Raw genomic sequence first — 27,583 nt, forward strand, 5'->3', positions numbered from 1 at the left:
AAAAAGGTAAAATAAACTTCAATGCAGCACTGACCATAACCAATTAGATTCTTATTCAATTGAATTTATGTGGCAGTAGCAGCATCCTAAAAAACATATGTTTTCAGACATTTTAAATAACTGCAGTTTCATCACCCTGTGTTCTTAATTCGCTAACCGAATTTTTTTCCCTCATTTCTTTGGCAAGTTATTTAATTTACATTAAAAATTTCTAATTTTATGAATATCTGTCATTCTGTCTTTTCCTTTGGATTTTTCTTCAACTTAACCATATAGTAAATATTTTGGCAATTGTTTTATACTTTGAATGTCTCACCAGATTGTCAGCTTTTGGCAGTATCTGAATCAGGTCCTGATAATGAAACAGCTGCCTATTTTATAAACTCTTCATTTGAAAAAAAAAAAAAAAGGGGGGGGGGGAAAGAAAGAAATAAGTTGTTTGAAATATTTGATCAAGGTAGGACAACATGCCCAAAACTCGAGTATGTGTATATTACAAGGAAAATAAATAAATGAAATAAAATTAAAAAAAATTTTGGTTAATCTTCAGAATATGGTAACAGGTAGTTTGGCGACATTTTGGTAAGGCGATAAAGGTTATTAGCTAGGACTTTACCAGTGTACATGGATAAAGTCAAGATTGTGCGCAATGTGATTTTTGTGCAATTCTGGGATGTTTTTTTAAGTGAAAATAGGTCGATGTGTACACGGATACGGTGTTGTATGTGCAATTCTTAAAAACGCGGCAAGCAATGGGCGATTCTGCACTTTCTCCCAATTTCGCACCTAATCTTCGTCATGATTAAGCACTTTCGTTCCATAAAAGTTCTAGCATAAGCGTAATTCGGCTAGCAGATTGTTGGAAAAAAAATGTTGAGTTAAAAAAAAATGCCTTTACTTCGTGAAAACAAAATGGCGTCAAAAAAAAAAAAAAAAAAAAAAAAAAACTAGCAGGTTGCTGTAGCAGGGTTGGTCGCCAAACGTTCGCCAAGTTACCATAATCCAAAGATTAACCAAAATTTTTTAAAGTATATAAATAAATAAAAATTTCAGTTTTAGAAAGGCATACAATGATTAATAAATAACTGGAAGTACTTCCGCAAAGAACTGCAACAGTGCCAATGAGTTCTTTGCTGAAGCGTCAACTGGGCGCTTTACAGAAGAAAACCCAAATTACTATTGATACATTTGATAGTCTAACTTCAATTATATCACCTACCTGAAAAATAACCATAAAAGTAAAACATATGTATTGCCCTTTTTGTTTAAAAAATTTCCATAAACAATATTCATTTTAAAAAAGGATTATAAATATTCTTTTTTCAATCACAAGAAAAAAGCTGTTTCTTTTAAAATGTTTATATATTCTTTCGATTACATAATTTTTTTAATGTGCATATTTTTTAGTAGAAGATTTATCTGATTTCATTCAATGATAACTGACCAATCTTCCATCACTCCAACATTTCATGGGGACAAACAAAAAGATTTCATTTGACTGCCATTTAGTATTCACAAAATTCAAATAATTTATTTAAATGGTATACAAACCCAAGGTTGCTGAAATGCAGAAATCTATACATATATATAAATAAATTCATTTTTTATAAATATTCTTCTTACAATCGACTGTTAAAAGTTATAAACCACAAATTAAATTATACTGCTTTATGTCTCGCACACACAAATGGCCTATTATCACAGTCAAAATCTTTTTTTAACATCTCTAACTTTTCTTTCAAATAATTTTTGCGATGTGTTTTATTTTTTGAGAGCTCATAGAAAGGAATAAACGCAACTTTATAGCCAATCTTCTCTAACTGCCTCAGTTTCATAGAAATGAGACCATTAATATGTTTCGATTTGTATGCAAAACAATTCACACCACAAATAACAAAAGCAGCCCACACTTCATTGGATGGGGGAACTAAAATAGACTCTGCAGGATAATTTCCATACAAATCAGAAAGGGACTGGCTTCCACTGGTTGACAGTCTGATGACAATATCTGGTGTAAACAAATGTGGTAATATGTGTCTGATTAGAATATTATCTTCAGATTCTAATATGCTTATAAGGCTTTCTGCACAATCGCTTATCAATCGAGTCTGCAAATTAGGATCATTGCAAGAATATGGCATGTTCCCCCTGCGATCTCTGAGAACTTTTAATGCGTTCTTCCCAAGCCTCGGCCCTTCATAATCTGGACATTCTATTTCAACACAGTAATCTAAATATGCAAAGGCAGCAGCTGTCTCTGGACGCACAGAACAACTATGAAGATAAAATCCTTCATGTAAAGCTTTTCGAAGTAATGGGTAATTAAAATGACCCATGTATGCATAGTATAACAATGAGTAGACAAAAGAATGTGGATGAGACATTATCTCATGCTGTCGTGATTCACTTTGCATATTTATCAGAAATTTTTCGTGGAATTCTGACTCTTCATAATGATTGAAATGCGACAAGGACTGGAGTAATTTCATAGAGTCTTTGATACGAGTATCTTGGTACTCATTCAATAATTTATCAGTAACTGCATTCAGAAGTAATGGGTGATAAACATTTGTTTCCGAGGACAGCAGAGCTAAATGAACAGAAGTTGGAATATCAAATTTTGGTATGCAAGTAACACATTTGTGCATCAAAGGAATATACGAGTCCATCAAAGATGGATGAAAACTCTTTCGCAAAAATTTCAGTATTGCAGCAACAGTGACTGTATCTACACATTCCAATTTCCCAAAACATTGTTTAATGACAGATTTCACAACTGAAAAGTCCCTTATTTTATTCCTGGTTTTAAAAAAAGCTAAACATATGACACCTAACTCTTCTAGGCTTATAAACTCTATTACTGCTTTTAATTTGCTCTCTAAACCTCCAAGAAGACTCTGAGGTACATTTCGCTGTAAGTTTATGTAAAACATAAGTTGAACTAACTCAGAATTTGAGAGCGAATGAACGTTTTCCAACAAATTCTCAATCAATTCCTTGTTATATTGTGAAATTCGACTTAATCGTAAATGAAACCAATAATCAGCAACTAATAATTTACGACTTACATCCCAATACTTCAATCTTTTAACACATTCGTTATCCAAATTATTCCACAATAATTTAAAATTTGGGGTGAATGTTTTAGGAGTAGGCGGCCAGAGACACAAAAAATGCAAAATTTTAACAATATCATCATCTGAAACAACAGGCAATACATAAGATAAATCTGCTACCAAACGTAAAAATTTGGTATCTTCGAGACTTATTTCAGATGGTAAGTTCTGTAGCGTAACGTTAACAAAATCATTTACCGCATCATGCATTGAGTCATAAATGCGCAGAGTCAATGCCATGGTTTGCATTGTTAACGGATGCTTCAGAACAGACTTGCTGTAAAAAGGTATATTTTCCAACACATTATGTGCATATTCATTTTCTTTTTCGAGGAAATGTTTAGAACAATTCGTTGAAGTTGTGTGAAGATTTCCCTTATTTAAAATTGTAATATGTAGCCAAGAACTAGACACTGGAGGAAGAAAAAGAGATTGCTTAATTTTATAGAAGTGAAATAAACATTCTGATGTTCTGTATATGTTATAACTGTACCTGTACTTTGTATAAATTCCAAACGCGAAACTTAAAAATTTCATGATTGAACACACACATCGGAATTATATACTTATATTCTGCTGCCATCTGCTTAATACTACATTTAAAAAAACGGCAACAGCAAACTTTCTGTGGAAAAAAAAAAGGGAAGAAGAAAATTTTTTAAAAGCCTTATGTTCGATAAGATAGCTATAAATATAAACATGAGATACAGATGGATAAATAAAATCATAAAAAAGTTTTCCTCTTCTAAAGAAGAACAGTTAGATTAAAATTTGTTTACTCACTTTTTAGTTAACGGGCGTAAAGTTTAACGCCCTTAGTTTATTTTGCGATTGCTCGAATATCAACCATATTCTCTATATCAACCTGGTACAATATTTTTTAACCCTGTTGACCAAAATTCATTGCGATTTGAAGTATTCATGGCTGGATTTGTGGATTTTTTTGGAAAGAATAAAGTAAAAATTTCGTTATTTCTATGCATCTCCGTATTTTACATCGTAATGTATATGTTTATTTATAGTTCTGAATGGCGTTTATTTTCTAAACCAAAATAAAGAAAGTATGAGTAAACATATGCATAACACTGCGTAGTATGATCGCTTTTCTTTCGATGATGTAATTTTTTCCCTTCTTTTTAGGTTCATAAACTTATTTGTCATCTAATACATCAGTTTTTTAATATCTTTCATTCTGAAAAGTTGTATTAAGTAGAATTCTACTGTTAAATTTTATTAGAAAAATTATTTAATTTAACATGTATATGGGGAGTTTCGGCAAATATTATTTTTTATGTCCTGAATCCAAAGGAAAGTGGAAATGTCTGTAGGGATAAAGCCTAATAGTCTGATTCATTCTGTAGTAGGAAAAATAACCATTTAAAACATGTGTATCTTTCTTTTGTGATAAATTGCATGTTAATAATGTTTACTGAAATTTATCAGAAAATATTTCAAATTTTTGTCAGATTCACGAGTAAAACCTGATATTATAACATATTAGCAACATTTGTCAGTTATTCTTTAAATGGTTACATTTCTTGAATTTTCTTTATGAAACATGTTGCATTAGAATATAATACATAAAATCAGATATAGTAGTAAAACAAACTTTAGCTATTTGTAATGTAATTGATAAATAAAAAAAGTCAAGCATGCCAAACTTTACATTAATCCTTAAAATTATTTGGTTATTTAAATGGCAGTATTGCTAATATCATGCTCTCTTTGTAAATCTCTAGGATGTAATGTATTTAGTAATTTCTGAAACTGATAAAACAGTGTTTGATATATATAGTTTTTTACTTGCAGTTCAATTTAGTACCCAGAGGTGATATGCATTTTTTTCGTTACGTGTTTAGTATCAATAATTTATTATTATTATAGTTGATAGATTCTTTCCTCAAATGTTACTGTATCTAAAAATATGTCTATAATTTCTCTGAAATTTCAAATTTTAGTAATACTCATCTGTTATTGGGACCAGATTCAGAAATGTATGTATGCATGCAAGTGAGTATGTGTCTATGTGTTTGCGTATACAAATGTTTGCATACATGAACAAGCACATCCATCCATACATGCATACATTTCTGAACTCAGTCCCAGTAACATATTAGTGCCCTTTTAACTTATGTAGGATAAATATATGTCTCGTATTAAAATGCATAATGATGTGGCAATACTGTTCCATAACCAGAATACTTGACCCTGGTGGACTTTGGACTTTTATATTTTTATTAAATTTAATTTACATTAATAAATTTAAATATATATTAAAAAATAACAGTGAAATAAAAAAATTGTGATATTTTATTAAAAGCTTAGTTGTAGTCCACCAGGATCAAATATTCTGGTACCAAGCTAACAGGAAAATACCGATGCGATAATATGTATTAGATCTACCTAAAGTCAAAGGTTTGCGAAAGCAGATTTATATACATGATACTGCTTAAAATAGAAGTATTCATTCATCATCTTTCAAGTATTATCTTTTGGAACAGCAATATTGCTTCAGAGCTCCTGAAACTTCTAGGACTATTGGTAGAAAGCCTCTGTTGATATCTGTCACAAATTCACGATTGTATCATTTTGAATAACTCAAATTTCTGAAAATGTTAATCTTGTGAATTCATCTTGATAAAAGAGAACAAACAGTGAATGAGAAATTTGCCAGAGAGGGTAACTGTAGTACAGTGTTGCTAGTATTGCAGTGAATGGATGGAATGTTTCAAAATGAAAAAGAAAAACCAGCTACAGCACTTATTTTGTATCCTTGCTCGAAAAACAATGTAGCTGATTGGGTTTGTCTCTGGTGAAAGTACAGATATAATGAGTGTGGCGTTATACTCATGCTTATCCATAATTAGTGCTAAATTGCACCACTTGGAGATGGTTTCATGTTTGGTAGGATCAGATGTAAATACCATAATAATTAACCAACTGTTTTCATTACTGTTGTCTGTATTTAGATAAAATTACTCCTTTATTTTGACTTCTGATTTTATTTAAAGCCTTCTTATGTATTTATGCATTTGTTAAATAATTCATAAATCTGTAATCCAGATTGAACTGTTACTTGCTAAATAAAGTACTGTCCAATGATAATAAAGAATTTGTCTACAAAATGAATCGGAAATGTATGAAAGGGGAAAATTTGCAAACATCGTCAAACAAAATTCTCTAAAACATCTTTACAAGATACCTTTAGTGAAAGTGAAATCTTACAGTTAACAAATTGTGAGCATAGTGAACATACGTTATGTTATAGCCACTGGCTTATGAAAAACACGATGAAATCAAAATACATCCAATAGGAAATCGTAATTTAGGAGGACAGGTATGTTTCATAGAAAACTTGTAGGAGCACCCTTCAAAAGATGAATGCTTTCCATAATCATAACTATTAAAAAATTTCTTCATGAAAGTTCTTCCCCCCTCCATAAGTTCAAACAGCTTTGAAATCTAGCTTATGTTAAGCTCCCCTGTAAATCTTAATTCTTTACAGGGGAGTTTCTGCTAACTTGTGCAATTTAGTAAACCTCATGCAGAGTCCACTAAGCAGTCCATATACATGCTATCATTGAGTCCATTTACGAGCTGTCATTGATTCCATATACATGCTAAGCAGGTCTAGTGAGGGAGTATTAAGTTTCTTAGAAATTATGAGAATATTATTCAAGGAAGCAGTAGTCTTAACATCTTGTGCCTAGAGTAGGGCCATCACTTGGGAGTAATATCTTATGAGTACACTAGGTTTAGTGCTTCTTCCCCACGGTAAAAGTATTTATTACTTTACATGTCACATATTAATTAACAATATATTTCTGTTTTCATCATTAATGCAACTTGTAACTTTTGATTGTTATTTATCATAATGTCTGATATAGTCTATCTTCAAAAAATTTGTTTCACGTACTTAGATGACAATCATTTTTATTGAGAAAAATTTATTTTGAAATTATAAGAATATTACTTAACTGTGCAAGTAAACATTTGTAAACCATATGTTTTATTTCATTTGTAGACTTTCCGTCCAAAGAAAAAGTTTGAGCAGGGAACATTGCGTTATTCTCTTCACAAAAGGGCTCAAGCCTCTTTGAATTCTGCAGTTAATCTTCAAGAAGCTGTGAAATTACCACCCGGGGAAAACCTTAATGACTGGCTAGCTGTACATGGTATTTCATTATTGTGTATCTCCACACTGGATACTTTTCCATCATGCACCTGCCATGCATTTTGGCCTGCTTTTCAATTGTTAACAATTTTTAGGTATAAGAGTAGTTTATAGCTAGTTATGTGTGTGTTAGCCATTATCATTGGGTCTCAGTGAATGTTTAGTTTCTCTTTCATGGGTGCCAAAAAGTGTGACAGGTGCATAACAGAAAAGTAATTCCAAAATGTTTTGGAAATTTAAATTTTGTAAATACAGTGAACTCTGAATTAACCAGAAGGTGGATTAACTAGGTTGCAGATGACTCAGGCCTGTTGAAAAAAAAAGTAAGTTTGTTAATTGTGGAATGTTGTATAAATTACTCTCCCATACAGTGGGCATAAAGCAAAACGTTGTGCAAATGCAAATATGAAAAGAAAATTGTATGGGGTAAAATGTGATGTCAGGGTAATTGACAATTCTTGATATCCTGAGTAATATGTTATTTAACTGCACATAATCTGGAGTATATAAGTTCTGCCAAAAATTATAAAAGGAAGACTAAGAAAGTTGTGACCTTTTTTATGCTGCCAGCTAGACAGAAAAGTGGTTAGTGAGTCTGACTGCCATACCAAACGGCCTGGGTTCGAATCCCAGAAAAGGCATATATGTAATTTCTTTGTCCTTTCGTAGGAGGCAATGATGGTCCATATGTTAGGTGCCTCCATAATAAAGTGACCTCTGCTTCCGCCCTTAGTATTGGCCAATGCCTATAAACAGCTAGAGCTCACCATTGGGGGAGGGGAATTATGCTATTTTGAATATTGTTCAAACTCTCTTATAAATACTGTTTTTGAATGCCACTTAGTTTTTTCATTTGTGTTTATTCTTCCATTATTTACAGTGTGCTCTTCTGATGTGAATATGATTTAATTTATTTAACCCAGTAAACTTGTTCTGTGGATTAAAGTGCTTGAAAATATTGTGAAATTATTAATAAAATTATTTGTTATTTATTATAATATGAATTATTCCTCTTCTTTGTGTTATTTTAACTGTCTTTGGATTAATCGCAACCAAGTCAAGCATTACATGCTTGATATGTAATTTTACGATTAGTATTTGCAAGGAGTATAATAAACAACACTACGACACGAAACACTCAACATTTTCAATGCTTGAGAGGATTGAAATCGTAAAATTGAATCTCTTCATTGTTCTCTCGTTGCTCAAAGGAATGTATTTACAAAGGCATCTTCACAGTTAGATAACTGTGTTGAAGTTAGTTTAGGGATTGCAGCCTTAATTGCTAAAAGTGGCCGCCCATTTACTGATGGCGATTTTGCAAAGGAATGTATATTGTGGGCTTCTGAGAAAGTATGCCCTGAAGCTATGAAGACATTAAAAAAAATGTCTCACCAAAATGACAATTCAAAGAAGAATTGAAAATTTATCTGATGGTGTTATTGAACAATTACAGAATTCTGCCACCAAATTTAAGTGCATTTCTCTAGCAGCTGATGAGTCAACAGATATTACTTTAACAGCTCAGCATCTTTTGTTTGTCAGAGGAGTTTCTAAAAATTTTGAAGTAACTGAAGAACTGGTTGGATTGAGTTCAGTGAAGGGGCGTGATAATTAAAATGGAGGATAAACTGGAACTGATATTTTATCCTCAATTTTAAATTTGTGTTCTGCACATAATTTTGATATTAACAAACTTATTAGTATCAATACTGATGGAGCTCCAGCCATGATTGGAATTCAGAATGGCATGGTGAGTCTACTGAGAAACCATTTGGATGCTAGAGGAAATGATTTTCTTGGATATCATTGTATGATACACCAAAAACAGCTATGTGCGAAAGATCTAGGATTTGACCGCCTAATGAAAGTAGTGAACAATACAATCAATTTTATTCGCTCATATGGTTTAACCTTTTCCGGCATGCTACCTTTTAAAGTTGGAGTTTTCATAAAAAAAAAAAAAAAAAAAAGGTAGGCAGTCTAATTAGGCCTAGAGGAGTATACAAGTAAAATTTTGTGAAGATAGCACTTATCGTTTAATTCTGTGGGTCTGCCTAAAGTGGGCACACTGATTGAATAGAACTTCAAAAAGAGTGCTGAAATGAGCATTGTTGTCAATGAACTGATTGTTGAGATGCGGAGGAACAAAGAATACAGACTCTCATTTGTCCTAGATTATTGGTGGGCCCCGTCTAGGCACACCTAGGGTTCACCGTTTGATTTTAGGCAAGGTTTCAAGGTAAAAGTTTAAAACTAATATAGAATAAGGAGATTAGCATACAGCCAAAAAAATAACATAGAGATTTCTTTTCAAACAATTCTTTTTATGCCCTAAAAAAAAGATCTGGAAGATTTATTTGAAAAATGTATTAAAAAACTAAACACGGCTAAAATATATGGACTGATTTGTGTTGAGCTGCCATCTACTATAAATAAAGAAGGTTCAGAGTAACCTATAAATCCTTTTTCATTCAATTTTTCTGTGCGTACAGAAGGAAATTTTTAGGTGTGTCCAGACCGGACACACTGTGCCTCAAAGGGTTAAACCACGGGCAGTTTAAGGAAATCCTAGAACACGCTGATGCACCACATAATGATCTCATATATTACTCTGAAGTACGATGGCTGAGCCGTGGCGAGGAGGCTTTGAAAAGGTTTGCTGATTTGATTGATGAAATAATACCATTCCTTGAAGAAAATTTCAAGCAAACTAGGATGTAAAAGGAACCATCTTTCAAGTGTGACTTGAAAAGTGTGCATTTTTAGTTGATGTGACAGCTGATCTGAATGACGTAAAGCAAATTGATGGGAAAAAACCAATTCATCAATCACCTGGCCAATGCAGTATCTGCTTTCAAACTAAAACTCCAGCTGTTCTCAATGCAGCTGGGCTGTCAAAATTTTGTCAATTTTCGTTCCCTGAAGAAATTCAAAGAAAATTTTCCTGATAAATAACTGGATTATTCAGATCAAATAAAGAGGCTGCTTATTTCGTTTGAAAAGCGATTTGCAGACTTTCAGTTGCATGAGGTTAAATTTAAACTGTTCGGGGATCCATTTTCTGTTGTAGTTGAATAAGCTGCAGAAGATGTTCAAATAGAACTTTTAGATTTACAAACTTCTGACTTATACAAATCCAGATTCCATGATTTAAGTATTCTGGACTTTTATAGAACTCTACCTGCCCATTGAACCAAATATATCAAAAAATGTTGAAAAATTTCAGTCTCAACCATCGCACTAAGGCTAACTTGTACACATTTTTATTAAAATATTTGTATATAAGGGCTAACTAGGGCTAACTTGTACACATTTTTATTAAAATATTTGTATATAAGTATAAAATCATTGTGCACAAGCATAAACTGTATTTTTTTTTTCAAGCTGAACTGGTTGTTTTGACCCCAGTAGCACATGCAAGGGAAACCCCATCCCTCTTTGCTTACATACATATATAATGGTCTCCAAATCATTTAAAATTTGGCGGGCAATGAAAATATAATCAATAAAATCTGTTTTTATAGTAAAAAGAGTATTAAAAAAAAAAAAAAAAAAAAAAAGAAGCTAAAGGAAAAAAAAAAAAAAAAAAGCTTTTATCACAAAACGGCAAGAAAGAACAATGAACAATAATGTAGTTGAAAGATCAAATACTTATGATATAATGGGGAAGAAAATCAATAAATTAAAAAAAGAAACTGAATAAGAATACTAATGAAAGAGGTAAGCGAAACTAATATAACAAAAATACAATGGGATTTGTTTAATATATAAATGTAAGCTGTTACAGAATGTTTGGAAACAAATGAAAGCGAACTGCCGATTTATAAGAGAAATAAATAGTTAGATATCGTTTTCAAATATAAATTAAAAATGTTAATTAGTACATGTAATTCTAAACTAAATTCAGTTTGAAAACAAATAAAACTGATTAAACTATGTACTGATTTTAGGCGTGCATACGATGTATTTGCTGCTAAGGCATATTTTCATTATGACGCAATGTCAAAAGTTAATATTCCAACATACCACAGTTATTTAGCTATGAAATCTCACTATCATATTGTTGCGATTTTTTTTTTTTTTTTTTCTGACACCGGTTGTTATGTTATTTTCTTCCTTCACTTTCATACGGGATTTATGTGGATTTGGAGTGAATAACGATGACAGCACTTGATGGAATATCCAAACACACTTTATTTAGCAATATTAATCAGGACAGCTCCAATGTCACAATTTATAGTCGTTGAAGATCTACCATACACTTGCTGGCTCAATCCTCGACACTGCCTTCAGGTTATCAGGCTATAACGGTGGAGACACTTCACTGCAAAGCACCAGGGTACAGCTCCCAACCCTGCTTGGCCGTTCTCGTAACTCCACATACTCTCGAGACTCTCCACGCTACACCTCGCGATGCACTCGATGACACACAGAGCACAGCTCCTGACTCTTCGGTTCAGTCGTTCCCAGAGCTTAACACACTTTCTCATTGATGCACTAACCGCAATACACTAAGAGACTCTTCAATGCACTCGATGACCCACTCGGCACTCGCTGACCGGCGGTCAACTCGATCGACTCCGCATGGATTGACTAACTCGAGACTAATTCTCTCGCACTCGACGAGGCACATTCTGACTGCGGACCAGCAGGGTTTATATAGCTTTCGGCTTGTGTTCGAGAACATTCTGGGCTAAATCGGTAAGAATTTGTTCCAGAAGGTTCTCCATCTGTCCATGGTATATTGTCAATTTTGTCGCCAAATGGGCTATTTCTCAAGAAATGTGGCAACCCTGCCTTCCCTTGCCATTTTATGGCAACCCTAAACCTGCTTTGCAAAAAATAATAAGCCAAATCCAATTCAAAGATTAAGGAACAACGCAATCTGCAACATTAACTGAATTAGATAATTTTAGCATAGCTTATACTGTCCGTTATACATTAAACGCGCATGCGTAAATGTATTATGCGCATGCATAAACGCATTATGTGTTTATGCATGCGCAGAAAATTTGTAGCTTTGAGGTCCGTATTATAGATCATTCCGGATTATGGACGTCCGAATTAAAGACTTTATACTGTATTATTCCCTAGTCTCTTATCTGAAAATTAACAAAGGCGACCTAAAGGAAAGGTTTCAAAAGAGTAGTAGTTTCCCTTTACAAATGCAGGTAAAAGGGGGTGGAAATGCATTTGGATTTCCCGTCTTTTTAGTGAAACCTTTCCAAACTCCCCAATCTCTTAAAGGTTAAAATGTGAAGTGCTTCTATTATTGGTTCATTATTATTTATTATCCAGTTGAAATTTCGGTCTTGCGTCTGTGCATCTTTAATCAAGTAGAGACATTTTTTAAGGATTTTAGTAAAATGGTAGTCTATTTCTTTCATGTCATTTCTGGTCCCATTGGCTATGAATCGAAATTCGACAAGCATTTTATGAAATTTAGCCAATGCGTAAAGGTTGGGAAATCTGTTGTAATATAAATTCATAGTTATTTTAAGTCATCAATGAATTGCAGTGAACGCCTTTGCAGCATATTTGTTGTAGTTTTAATCTTTTTATGTGTAACTGCACTAAGGAGGTTTTTTTTTAAATCAGATTATAGTAAAAAGCCTTTCAAATGATACTTGTTACTTGCTTTGTCTGTTTTTGTAATGGTGAAGAGATCCTTCAATAATTTAACTTTCTTGTCTAAATCTTACTTATTATATGTGCCATTAAGTATGTGTTCTTTGATACGGCTTTTGAAGCCGCTGAGCATTTCTTCTTTCCATTCTATGGAAGTTGTAGTGGGTAAGTTAGTCTTGTAGCTGGAGTATACTATGAAAATTTCTAGATCTTTTTTGAATTGTTGGATGCAGAATATTTTGCTAACTTTGAAAATGGTTTGAAATTTGGTGCCTTAAATTTCTATCTTCTGTAATTTCTAAATTTCCCGTAATAATATGTTGGTGATGTTGATCTACATAAGGGGTATATTCTGGGAGTTTGCAGTTGCAGGTATCTGGTGTATGTTCGATCTCATGGTGGTTAATTATTAAGCTACCTAGTATTCTTTCATATCAGTAGCTTGGTATTGGCTGTACTTTATCGGGAAACAGATGCTGGTTTAGTTTAACCGCTTAACAACCGCACCCGAGATATCTTGGGAATACATGCCATTTTGATTTTCCTATGAACAAGTTAATAGGAAATTAACAAGCTCCAAACATTTTAGAGATAATTCAATGCCCAGCCCGTAATATGATATGGCAATGGATACTCTGCCTTGCACATGTTTTCTTAGCTGTGGGAGGGGTCCAAGCAGCTTTTGTGATTACCCGCTCAAAGTGAATATCTTCAAACGGTAATAGTGGTATTATGCAGACTGTGATTGTGCTGATACATATTTCAGACTGTACCATACTGTCGTTGACATTTATAGATCGTAAACTGTATTTACTTGATTTTTACTTTTGCTCTTATTACCTATTATTACCTAGACTACAGTTTTGTATTACTTTTGGCTAGATTGTGCATTTTTGGCTGCCCGACTTAACTCGGGTAATGTCATGAACCATAATAAATACCTCGTTTTTCGCGCTTTATAAAGCTACATCTAGTGAGTATCTGTGTAGGTAATAAAAATGGTATTTAAAAAATCAGGGATTTTTGGCGTAATTTTTAATATAAATTTGATCATTAAGCGGTTAAGCATCTCATTAATTTTTAATCGGTCATAAACGGGATGCTTGAAGTGAATAGTAAACAAATGTTTATTCATTGCTGAATAAAATACCTTATAATTAAAGAAATAATCATTTTAGCATAAATTTTTGTGATCAATAATTTGACTCCATAGCTGCATATCTGCTCGGCATACATCTCAAATCAAAATATTCTACATAGAAACATTGTTGATTTTACATCAACTAATATTTTATATCCTTGAATCGAACCTGAAAAATCATTATTTATTATATTTTTCTTTCATCGCCGCATGTTTATTAACACATAGCAATTTGAGTAATGAATCATGCAGCGATTCCTAAACACTTTTTTTTTTTTTGTATTAGTAATTAAATAACACAGAGTATGGTAATCTTTCCTGTTGACATTACGCTTGGCGCCTATTACAGATATAAGTTAAATGTGCTAAGGAATGTTGACGAGGAAAGATTTAACAAAAATTTCTTTTCATATGCTAAAAATAGTTTTTGTTAATGATACTCATAGGCTGAAAGATTATATTTAGTGGTACAGTCAAATACCGAAAATCCGCCAACTCCTGAAATCCGCGTTGCCTCTCAGGATATAAACATTCAGTTTATAGGTTCCGGAAACTGCAACATTGCGTACGAAATATCGAAGAAAAAAATACATACCGAATAAATGACATCATAATTACCGAATAATAATGAGTCAAAACGGAAATACCAAATTATTGATATAAAAAAATTTTAAAAAAAAAATAAGATAAAATAAATAAGTTTTTTCCCCTCTAATCTGCATCGAGGTAAAAAAGCAGGCGATTCACTCAACTTTTTGTTCAAGTTCACGATTCGCGCTGTTGTATTTTCTGAGCTTTGTTATTTCATTTCACGAGATTGTTTAGCGCTGCCTTTTTTTTTTATCCAGATATTTTGTGGATAAATTAAGAATGTTTTTATTTCAGCCCTTTTTAATACAATGACAGATAAGAAATGCACTCGTGATTTTACTCCTTGCAACGTTGAAAAACGTAAACACGTTGCATTAACGGTAACACAAAAAGTGCAAATTCTGCAAAAGATGGAAGCAGGTTCTACTCCTCGATTTATAGCAGAATGGTATGGAATTGCAACATTGTGTATGATATAGGGAAAAATGAAGAAAAGCTGTTGAAATTTTACAGCAACAGTGATTCTAACACCGGAATCCGAAACCGGAAATCTTTGCATGAGGCGAAATCGGCAAACCTCGATGCTGTGTACATATAATACAATGAATAATATAATCAATTTATATATGTAATAATAATTTAATGCATATAATAAATTATTGCAATAATGTATATAATAATTTTTATTCATTTTGTATTTTTAGTCCGAATATTATGCTTTACCTTTTCTGTCCTAAAATCTGAAAAATCCTAAAATCCGCACAACCTCTGGTTCCAAGCTTTTAGAATTTCTGGAATTCTACTGTATTTGAATTAAGAATAACTGATTTGTTTTTCACAGAAAGCCGCAATCGGCGCCAGAATTCTGAGGGCCGCACTGGACGTCAGAATTTAGGGAAAGAGACTAGTTAACACAAGTTTTCATTCCAATTACAATGCCCCAATCATCAATCAATTAATGAATAGCAAAATCTGTAGTATGGTTCTAGATCCAGAAAATACCGGTACCGATAGTGAAGAAAGTGACAGAGAGGTTATCGAAAATAAAAAAATTTTGATTGACAGGTTAGTCGGAATTCTCGACCCAGCAATTGCAGGACTTGAACAATGGAACTTTGTAACTGAACAAGAAATTATATATGTGTATAGAATTAAAGAGAAAGTATTAGTACAAAAAACAAAGCTACTTAAACAACTTAGATTGAAAGAAATGTTTAATAAAGTAAATGTATAAATATTAAGCCTTTTTTTTTTTTTTTTTTTTTTTTTTTTTTTTGTAAATTTTGATACCTTATAGATCATAAATGCTTCATTATTTCATAAATCATGATTTCATGTTTTTAATTTTATAATTTCTGCATGCCACCTTACTAGATTTAAACTGATGATCTGATATCTGGAAAAATCCCAAATCCGGCATGGCCAAATTGCCGGCGAGTTCGGATCTCTTACTTTGTACTGTATAATGTCTTTTAATAATTGGAAGCCTTCATACCTAAATTGAAAGTGATATAGCAATTGGTTAAGGATTTTGTGTTTGAAGGTGTGGAGTAAATTGATAATGCTTTTGCTGAAAAAATTACGAAATTTTGTATTCAGTTTTTCAAAATCGAAAGAAAAAATTTCTTTTACTTCTATCTCCTCATCTTGTTCCTCTTACTGTTTTGTTTGAAATCTTCCAAACTGGCTATAAACTGAATTTTCTTTATCTCTTAAATTATTCTGTAAACCTTGCTTTGCTAATTTATTTTTAACTTATAGAATCTTTGTCTATGCATATATAGAGAGAGAGTTGTGAAATAAGAAATTTAGAATTATTTTTTTACAAGGACCAAAAATTGAAATTCATAATTAATAAATTTAAAAAAATCCTATGATTGCAACAAACAATTTAAAAAATGTTAAAACCAAAATTTTTAAACAAGCAATACCCCAATTAAAAAAATATTGAAATTTAAAGAAAAAAAAACACTACAGAAGAGGAATTCAATCAACTTCAATGCCACTTCATCAGATGGGAGGAACACTGAAATCAATTGAAATATCTCTTCTACAAAAATCCTTGCTTTTCTGTGTCTAGAATCAGTCAATGAATGGTTTTAATGTATTTTAATTATAATATTTAAGTAGCCCACCAGCGGCCGAGCGGTAAAATCGCTGAACACTTTTAGTTCGGTCCGAGGTTCGAATCCCGCGAACAGGCTGGCTGCATGGGCGTTTTCGTGGTTTTCCCCATGTGTAACATGTATACGAGCCAGTTCCCCTTAGAAAGTCCTCCACGAAGGCATCCCTCCCCTTAGGCAGATAGCCCTAGTGTGCTTTGCCGTATTCTCAATACACACCAATATAATATTTAAGTCCTACAGAAATGAATGACACAAGTGCTGCCACAGAATGAAATATAATTTGTTAACAAAAAACTGATAGTACATCAGTTATAAATAATTCCCTGCCACGTCATTACACTTCTGCCATCTGGCTGAGAGGTCCTGTACAGGAATTACTTCAGTGAAAATTTTTTTCAATGAATTTTTTTAAATTTTGACAAAGGAAAAGATTACTTTATTAATTGAATGAAATGAAGTAAATTCTGACTCTTTTAAAACAAAAATGTGTTTAAAGAACATCATTCAGTATAAAACTTTAATTAAATTTTAATATCAATTATTCTTTAAAAATAGTAGACTCAAAAAGGTGCCTAAAAAGTGGTCAAAAAGTTTTTAATAATTGTTTTGTGGATATGAGTAGAAAAATGCATAAAGTTGAATTTTAGTTATTTAAAATTACAATATATATATATATATATTGAAAAAGGAAGCAAAGGAATTTTTAAAAAAGCGAAAGGTTTTCATGTCATGGGCTTATCATAATGACTTTGAATATATATAAGGCCCTTGTTTAGTAACAGAATAGTAATTAAGAGAAAAAAATAAAAAAGGTAAGTAAATAAAATAAAAAGCTTATAAACCCTTTAAACCATCCTTCTTTATCCTTTTCTTTTGGAGCTGCCAGGTAAAAAATTTGTGATTTTAAAAGGTATTATAGGGTGTAGACTACTCCAGATTTCTTTAAAAGACTATTAATGAATTTGAAGGAATTTCATTATCGTTTAAAACTGGTGAGAATTAGAATTTCTTCTTTTTGTGTTTCTATTTCAGTGTAGACTTGTTTTATTTTAAACAAGTCTCAGTGTAGACTTGTTTACTTCTGTTAATTTGGTTAATAAAAGTATTTGCAGTAACTTTTTTAAATATATTGGAGTTCCAATTTAGTTTATTAGTAGAAAAATTAAAATCTTATCTTTTATGAAAAAGTTTAACTTCTGTTAGATTATAAATATTTAGATCAAGATAAACTTTTCCTGTTTGGTTTTTATTGGTCTTATTTAGTTTTAGACAGTTTGGGTAGATGTCTTATTTAGTTTTAGACAGTTTGGGTAGATGTTGCTGTTTTTGATGAGATTAAAATTGTTAAAAGTAATATTGTCATCAATATATCTAGAAGTGTGTTCAAATTTACTGAAATCAATATCAGAAAGGCTTTTTAGGAATTTGAATTCTTAAATAGAAATAAGTTAAAAATATGAGTTGAATATGAACTTCCCATTGGAATTCCTTGTGTTTGCAGGTAAAGAAAGTTTGAATGTTAAAAATAGTTATTGTATAGCAAAAAGCTTAGAAAGAAAAAATTAATCTAGAATATTAAGTATTTCAGGAAAAAGTTCTGTCATTTCTAAAAGACTTTCATATATTTCTTTGAGTAGCACAATCGTGTAGAGGTTTTCAAAGTCATAGCAGTTGATATTGTAAATTTTAAGATTTCTAACTTCTTCAATGATTTCCAAGTTGTTGTTAATAATAATAATCTAGCAGAAGTTTCTGTCTTCTTGTTCAAAAACTCTATTACAAATAGTTTTAAGTAGATTGCTAAAAATATTATCAAAGTTCTTTTTTAAGTTTCTTGTACAGTCAAAAGTCTTTAATCCGGACTCGTCGGGACTTCAGCGATTCCGGATTATCGATTTTTCCAGATTATAGATCATCAGTTTAAATCTGGTAAGATGGCATGCAGAAATTATAAAATTAAAAATATGAAACCGTAATTTATGAAATAAATTCTAAAAAGTGAGCAATTATGATCTAAAGGGTATCAAAATTTACAAAAAAAAAAAAAAAAAAAAAAAGCTTAATATTTATTTGTTTACTTTATTAAACATTTCTTTCAACATGCGCATGTGTAAAGCATACATTACACATAGTCGGAATTAGAAAATTGCAACCAGAAAACTATTTGATTTGTATTCTATGATATTTATAATGAGGAGGAATTTGATTTAAATCATATCAAAGACGGGGTACATCAAGATGAAGTACTACATTATAAGCCGAAATTATAAGCAGAATAAAATAAAAACATCTGCCCTGAAGATAAGGATAGTGCTGACAGATAAACTTCCAGTTCATTGCGTGCTGCGATGTCACCCCTCACCCCCCGCGCAGAACAGCGTGAAATTTATAAACAGATTACGGAATGGTTAGAGAAACAAAGGAGCCTTTATCCATTTTTTGCAGCAATTCCACTTTTTGTTTGATGGACATCGAAGCATGCTTTCCCTTTGTAGATCCAGCATCGGAAATTCTATTTGACATAATCGAAAGTTCCAACTTACTTTTATAAAATTGCTCTAACAGTCTGCAGAAAATAATAAGCCGTTTCGAATTCGAAGATTAAGGAACAACACAATCTGCAACATTAACTGAAATAGATAATTTTAGCTTAGCTTATACCATCCGTTATTCATTAAACACGCATGCTTAAACGTATTATGAGCATGCATAAAGGAATTATGCGCATTGCGTTGCCACACGCGCAATGCATTTGCGGTGACGCAAGCGCAGAAAGTTTGTAGCTTTGAGGTCCGGATTAACGACTTTTGACTGTACTATTGGAACTATACCCTGTTTTTGGAAGAATGCAACAATTTCATTTTCATTTGATGAAAAGTTAATAGTTGTCATTATTTTGAATCCCCTCCTCAAATAAAATTATATGAAAGTTCTTATTATTGGTTTCAGATTTTTAACTCTAAAAAATGCACATGTGCTTTGCAGGCATGTTGAACATGCATAAACTGAAGAAAAACTCAAACTTAAAGCCCATGTGCAAATTATCATCAAGAAGGAATGGAGTGTGAAAAAATTTGACTTGATTTTGGTTTAATTTTGGGTTTGCTGTATTGAATGGTGATAAATGCACCCAAAATTGGCAAATAATCTCTGGTAAAACTGAAGAGCATCAAAATTTTATATCTACGTTTTCTTTGCAGCATCTCAATTCAGCTTCTAAAATGCTTTATAATATATGAATTACCTGTTATTAGTTTTATTTTTGGTCATAGTTCTTATATATATTTCTTATGTTTCATTCAGTTGTAGATTTTTTTAACCGAATCAATTTAATCTATGGAACTGTTATCGACACATGTACAGAAGAAAGCTGTCCCACCATGTCAGGTGGCCCAAGGTATGTATTTTTTACCTGCTATATTAATTTAATCTCTCCTGAATAGTGATAATAATATATTGTATGGATTTAGTTTTCCTGAGGGTAGTAAAAATGTTAATTTTGGGGTGCAACAAAATTTACGAAAAGATTGCTCGTATAGACACAAGAAATTTTTGGTATCGTAATTCTGCAATTATTGGAAGAATACCTTTGGAATAATTTTCATGGCTCTTGTACATCCTCCATATAAAATTCAACAAACTAGGCCTCCAAATGATGTAATTTGCAAATGTTTTTTTTAAACCTCTGCGAAGAGATTCAACTGGGAAGCACTGTTTCTGGGTCTGTAGCATTTACTTCATAACATCCGCAGTAGGTAGGATTCTTCTTACCATATTTTGAAATATTTCTATATTTTATATATCATATTTGAAAACTTTCAGGTCCATATATATATATATATATATATATATATATATTTTTACTGCATGTAAACAGACTCTTGTCGAAATATTTTCATTGTATCCTTTAATTCTACTTTTCGCACATTTGATCTGATGATTTCATCAAACCTCCCCCATAGAGTTATTCTAGTGAATATTTGGCTTATCACAATTATTTAATTGCTTCTCATATCACTTGATTGATACAATTTCTTCTGATCAACAGTAGATAAAATGTAATGTGCTCAAAAAAGCATTTTTAATCCATGAAACCAGTTTCTGTCATGAATCCTTTTCTTTTCTAGATATTGTTTACTTGTAACATCTTGTAAGTTCATTAAAAAATTCATTTCATGATTGTTCTCACAAAGCCTAGTCAGTGGTAGAATTATCTTTCCTCTTTTTTTTTTTTTTTTTTCCTTTTCAACACTATTCAATCATCAGGTCTCTGCTCACTCAGTAATTAATTTAGAAAATCATGCTTAATATGACATACACAGCACACTATGTAAACATAATGTTCCAAAAAAATGTTGGAGGCTATGTTCCAAAGAATATCAGAGACTTTGTTAATATAAAGAATTAGTAAATAAAGTTAATTTAGTTATATAGTAAAGCCCTTCATAACTGGCAATATCAAAGTAATGACACTTTTGAAAATCTAAACCTAAAATTTAGGCCTGTGATTAAAAAAGTATGTAATGGGTTAAATATGAAGCCTTAAATGTTGAAAATATGCATTATGTTTTTGACTGCACAGCATATGAAGCCTTATCCAATTAATGAATAAAGGAATTATCCAGAATATGAAGATGAATTATCAGTTCCTTTTTATGCATTCATGTGTGAACTTTGAAGGTAGTGTCCACATTTTTCAGAAACAATTCACAGTGATGTATGCCATATTTACTTTGTCTCTTTCCTGGAAAAATATAAAGAACATTATGTTACGTCACTGTTGGTGTAAATTATGGCCTCTGATTTATGTTCTTAGCTGATAAATTGAGTGCCAAAGATTCTTTTGGTTTTAAAACACGTCTGAAATTCGTGTCAAACATCCTGGATTTATTTACATACCTATTTGAAGAATATAGTGTTAATAAAGATTGTAACTGTACCAGCTTTTACATTTTTTACCAAATATTTTTTAAACATCCTTTCTATCACACTGCTGTAAAACATACATGTGCCATCTAGAAGGAATGCACCTTATCACACAACAACATTGTAATTTGCAGATGCATTATAGTTGCAGATATTGTGTGTGTAGATGTCACTTTATATGTTCTGTTCTGAAGATTGTGGGCAATTGCATCGCACTTTTCATCTGTTGTTTCATACTTTATCACTCCTGAAAATTTCATGACAGTTGTTAAAGAGTCTGATAGCTTTTATTATGAGATGTAGGACAGTCTTTGAATTGCTAAAAATTTCTGTGCATTTTATTATTTAGTAAATATTTGGTTGTAATGGAAGTTTTCTGCAAAAAGATGTTTTTAATAAAGTTATGGTAAGAAACATGAAAGCAGTACCTTTAGCGGTAATAATAGTAATCACCTCCCAAATCTATGATTTTGTGTCAATGGTAGTTTTTCAAAGCCTTTGGCCCAGAATTTTAGTGGCCATGAGTTCAAAAACATATCAACATTTTGAACATCCTCTGTAGAATGGAAGATGGTGCCAGCAAGATATAGCTGCAAGTGTGAAAAAGGGTAAAAGTCCAAAGGAGCAATGTTGGGATTATTTGGTGGGTGAGGCAAAAGACCCCATTCGAGTCCATACAGAGTCCAGTTGGTGAATGCAAACACATGTGGTCTTGAATTATCTTGATGGAACATTACCTTTATGCATCGGAACTCAGTTCGACATTTTTCTTTGATAGCAGCATCAAGATAGACTAGCATCTTGTTGTACACCTTACTGTTGAGGGTTTAATCTTTTTCCAAGTACTCTTTGTGGATAATACCACCACAATCTGACCAGACACAAAGCATGATCTTTTTGTTAGTCAAATTGCGCTTTGCTATGCTGCTGACGGGCTCACCAGGCACAGACTAATCCCTCTTTTGGCCTGTGATGTTGAAGTAAATTAACTTTTCATCACAAGGGACAATCCAATCCAGAATTGTCTCCTTGCATTGAAATTCAAGCAGATTAGTGCATGGCTGAACACGTCTGTCCCTATCTGCTTGAGTCAACTCATGCAGCACCCAACGATTGAATTTGTATGTCTAAGTTTATGCGATGCATAACATGACTAATGGACACGGCATTAATGTCTAACTCATTAGCAAGCTCTCAAGTGATTGCATACTGATACTTCTTCCACAAGTTCTCGCAGGCGGACCTCATCAGCATCAATAGACTGGCCAAAGTAGAGTGTCTGCTTCTTAAATGTCATAGTCCTTGTTTTTGAACTTTTGGTACCAAACCTCCACAGTGTCATATGATACTAAAGCTGTACACATGATTTGGTAATATTCTGTAGCTGACTTTTTGCAACAGAACTAGAAGTAAATGATGGTTCTAATCTGATAGTGTGATAGTTTCTTTCAGATATCTTGTAATTAATGATAACAATATTTTTTTACAAATTTCACAACACAGTGTTCTAAAGCAAGTCTTTTTCTTTCAAATGCCAAAAATCGTTTGACAAAATATAATTAAACATGCCAACACGAATTCTTTGTGCAGACTATATTTGTGGTAACAGTAAGCTTTCGTTAAAACCCGATATTTTTAATATCTGCTGCAGCTTTTAATAGTTTAAGTTATTTTATTATAAAGATATTCAGAGAATGGCTACTAATAACCTTATTCCTAATTAGGTTTGAGTATCTGTGGGCTGATAATGCCCAGTATAAAAGACCTACACCATTACCTGCTCGTAAATATATATCTTTGCTGATGGATTGGATTGAAAATCAAATTAACAATGAAGAAATTTTCCCTGTATCAGTTGGTAAGTGTATAAATTTATAATATATTTCTGTTTATGTGATTTTTCCTATAACATCAGATGGGTAAATAGCATAGTTCATTAGATTTTCTTCATTTAATTGGAATGAAAATTAATGTTTTTTTTTCTTGTAACTAAAGCAGGGGTTTTTAACCTTTTGCTTACCATGTATCCCTTTATGTACCACTGATTTTGTAGACACCCCGTGATTTGATCGAAATTCATGATATTTCTCAGAAAATTGAATGCAAAGAAGAGGTATACAAGGTATGATCATAGAATTAAATGTGTTCATATTTAAAAAAAAAAAAAAAAAAATCTTACCTAAATCAGGAAAAATGTTTTATGTTCAATTGAAGGCATATAGATTATTTGCTGACTTTTGACAATGACTGGACAGTTCCTGGAAACTGTGGGTAGAGACCTTTGTTAAAATTGCATTGAAAGGCTTTGAATGTGTGGAATATCTAAAATTCATTCTCCTTTTAGGATTAGTTTCAGGTGTCAAACAGAAAGGAATCTGCTGGAGCAAGATCAGCTGAGGATGGATACTTGACTACAGCTCCTGTACTGCCCATAAGCTATTTCATGATATTTCTTGATAATGGCCACATTCATGATATTTCATGATGCCATGAAATATCATGGCCTGCCATGGAGAAAGAACTAAGAACCCACCTTGGCATATTTTGGACATAAAAAGCACATCCTTTGCAATAAATTTGCCAGAAGATTCTCATATGTTGCATTAATCATTGTTTCTCATTCTGGCAAAAATTCTTTGTGAATCAAGCCATGACTGTCAAAAAGTGTAATAAGCATTGTTTTTATTCTTGATGTCTCAGATTAGACTTTTGCCTTGCATTGTAACTGAGCCAATCCATGCTATGCTTTTTGAGTTAAGATTTGTGCTTGAGACACCACATTTTGTCTCCTGTCATGATGTAATTCAGAAAATTCATCTAATCCTCTGTATGTATTGAAAAGGTCTTCTGTTGGTAGCTGTACTCATTATTTGCTATCATTTTCACTGTAAGACAGTAATTCACAACTAACACCTTTTTTACTTTTATGTTTTCATGACCATGATAAGTTGTAGATTTATGACTTCAAACAGCATATTTAATGGAATTTATGGTATTAACAAAAATCAGTAACACCTATTACTTTGTCTCCTGTAAACAAGTTTATAAACACATTATGGAGTATATTTTCAAACTTCATTGTTTATTAAAGACAAAATTAAAAGCAGCCAAAAATACAAATAGCCTGGTTAATGAAGCTGTCTTTGCAAAGCTAGAATTTATGTATGTAAGAAAACTTTCCTTATCACAGTTAATTAATCCATCTACTAAAGCACACTATGCAGAATTGCATTAAATGATAACTGTAAACATTTAGATTGATTATAATTCATCCATCAGTTAGTATAAATTTTAGAGGTAAGGATTGTGACTTAAATTGGAGAATAAAATCATCCAAATGAGTTCAAATTTTTGTTTTCAGCTTTCCACTTACCTGTAAAGTCAGGAAATGTCTGGAATTTCATTCTGAATGTTCAGATTTTTTTTTTTTTTTTTTTTTTTTTTTTTAGTATAGAAAGTATAGATCAGTCTTCTTTAATAAAAAGCTCATGTTTTAAACAGCAACCCATGTGAAAAATAAGTAAGATATATAAAAATTACTTAGCTCATGTTTTAAACAGCAACCCATGTGAAAAATAAGTAAGATATATAAAAATTACTTGTCTTAAAAGAAAGATATGAGTTATTGTGATTTTATTTATTTATTATGATTATTGTTTCACATAATACTTAGCTCAGCTGGCATCTGAAAATAGTGTTCTCAACCCATACCTTTCCTCTGCACCTGTTAGTGAGCTGCTATTCATTTTTCTCTTCATAAACGTAACTGTTTTGTCACCTCTTCTAAAAAAAGAGTTGCCTTTCAGAAATGAATAATGTAGTTTAGAAATCAGTGTACAGTGTAGTTGTATTTGATAATTATGTATTATAATAGATAACTACACTCAAGAGCCAAAACATTATGACCACCTGTCAATAACGAGTTGGGCCACCTTTAGCGCGCAACACAGCTTCAACCCGCCTGGGCATGGATGCCACAAGTCCTTGATAGATGGTCGGAGACAGATTGTACCAGATGTTGTAGCAACAGTCACACAAATCCGAGGTATTGCGAATTGGTGGTCTTTGACCTCTGAGCTGCCGTCCCATGACATCCCAAATGTGTTCTATCGGATTGAGATCCGGTGGGTTAGGGGGCCAGAACATTAACTGGAAATCAGCATCATGTTCCTGGAACCACTCCAAGACAATTGTAGCCTTGTGACACAGGGCATTGTCCTGTTGGAACATTCCATTTCCAGCTGGAAAAAAAGAGGCCGTGTAAGGGTGCAACTGGTCCGCAATGATGTTCAGATACCCTGTAGCATTCATGGTCTGCTCTACCACAACCACGGATCCCAGAGACACCCAAGAGAACGTCCCCCAGAGCATATTACCACCACCACCAGCCTGTGTATGACCTACTGTGCATTGAGGAAGCAACTGTTCGCCTGGAAGAAGGCGCATCTTGACACGGCCATCGACGTGATGAATGACAAACCGTGATTTATCTGACCGGGCAACTCTCTCCCACTGATCCATGGACCAGTTGCGATGTTCCCGGGCCCAGCGCAGGCGCAGATGGCGATGACGCTTGGTCAGCAAAGGCACATGAGTGGGACATTTGCTGCGTAGCCCCATATCCAATAGTGTCCACTGAACAGTGTGCTCCGATACTTTTCTACTTGGCTCTGCATACATAGTATTCGTCTGTCAGCTGAGCCACTGTTTGGCTCCGGTTTTGCTTCACCATGCAAGACAATCTCCGACGACCTTTTTCTTTGATAGCGTGTGGACGTCCAACACCATGTCGTCTACTGCTGGTTTCACCGTCATTCATCCACTTTTCATACGTACTAACAACTGTAGATCGTGAACAACCCTCGAGTCGTGCAGTTTCGGAAATACTTGTTGTGAGCTTTCGAGCCATTACAATCTGCCCTCTATCAAAGTCGCTTAGATCCTCAGCCTTTTCCATCACACACAGAAGTAATTGAAAGAATGATTCTTCAGACTCTCCAGCAGCAGTTAAATAACACTTCCACCTGATCACGTGCCTTCCACGTCATCCAGGCGTGTTCATCGCAAAATGTAGGGCTGGTCATAATGTTTTGGCTCTTGAGTGTATATTAACTGTCCAGCATTATTTTGAGATACCAAAGAGTATAATTAATGATTTAATATTTAATTTAATTTCTTTTGCAAAGTCTGATATTCCTTTTTAAAATCACTACCTGCTTCCCTTTTTTTCATATTTTAAATGCATGTCTCCTGTATTTCTTACAATAGTGAGAATTAATATTTTTATAATGTTCTTAGTTATTTCGTTATAATTAAGACACAATAACACGCCGAATAAATACTGATTCAGAAGTCAAACAACAAAAATCAGCGTTAATTCACAAAATTTTCACAGGACTAGTTTCGATGGTTTTACCGAACCATCATCTTCAGCTGCAAAACCGCAAATGAAAAAGATAGGAAATGATGTTTAGATAAGATAAGAAAGCCTGGACAAGAATAAGCAAGTGGCGCCATCTGTTGGCGAAACCAGAACTAAAACATAATTTCTCTAAAAGCCGAAGGCAAATTTGGATTGGAATTAGGATCGTTAACTAGAACAGAAAGATTTTTATGAATGTGAAATGCCTCTAGAAAATCCAGTTCTCCAATGGAAGATGTTTTTTGAATAATTTTGGCAGCAGAAAAATTGAAAGTGTGATTTTCGGACCAACAATGTTGAGCAACAGAAGACTTCTGTGTTTCCTTTTTTCTAACATATGCCTCATGTTCTTTGACGCGAAATTTTAAGGCTCTCTTAGTTTGGCCAATGTAAATTAAACCGCACTGGCAAGGAATCCTATAAATACCCCAGGAATTCATATCCGGAATGGGGTCC

At 32.8% G+C, this 27,583-nt stretch overlaps 3 protein-coding genes across 7 annotated transcripts in view; 1 reads left to right on the top strand and 2 right to left on the bottom strand.

Moving 5' to 3' along the window:
• LOC118195402 (gamma-glutamylaminecyclotransferase-like) overlaps nt 1-4,031 on the bottom strand; it is a 34,853-nt gene extending 30,822 nt beyond the window's left edge. The window contains exon 1 of one of the 5 annotated variants that reach the window (XM_035366708.2): nt 3,900-4,031. Coding sequence is in view for 3 of the 5 variants with exons in the window: in XM_035366705.2 (XP_035222596.1) it covers nt 3,610-3,699 (90 nt within the window). In the remaining 2 variants the exon portion in view is untranslated. Of the gene's footprint in view, nt 1-3,314; nt 3,511-3,609; nt 3,763-3,899 lie in introns of those variants that run through there. The other 4 variants (XM_035366705.2, XM_085820983.1, XM_035366706.2 and 1 more) reach the window with 4 other exon arrangements.
• On the bottom strand, nt 1,505-3,308 carry LOC146996561 (non-canonical pre-mRNAs endonuclease FASTKD5, mitochondrial; the record flags this gene model as incomplete). Its single annotated transcript, XM_085820985.1, has 1 exon — nt 1,505-3,308. A coding segment is annotated over one exon (1,650 nt), but the record flags the coding sequence as incomplete, so codon positions are not given.
• Nucleotides 3,941-27,583, top strand: part of LOC118195401 (MOB kinase activator-like 3) — a 56,489-nt gene continuing 32,846 nt past the window's right edge. The window contains exons 1-4 of the mRNA XM_035366704.2: nt 3,941-4,073; nt 7,141-7,291; nt 20,083-20,176; nt 23,430-23,563. Of these exons, the coding sequence (XP_035222595.1) occupies nt 4,038-4,073; nt 7,141-7,291; nt 20,083-20,176; nt 23,430-23,563 (415 nt within the window). The 5' untranslated portion in view covers nt 3,941-4,037. The remainder of the gene's footprint in view (nt 4,074-7,140; nt 7,292-20,082; nt 20,177-23,429; nt 23,564-27,583) is intronic.

The sequence above is a fragment of the Stegodyphus dumicola genome, chromosome 7, assembly GCF_044657685.1.
Source record: "Stegodyphus dumicola isolate Sdum_Otavi_A_Nest chromosome 7, ASM4465768v1".
Classification (NCBI taxonomy): Eukaryota; Metazoa; Arthropoda; class Arachnida; order Araneae; family Eresidae; genus Stegodyphus; species Stegodyphus dumicola.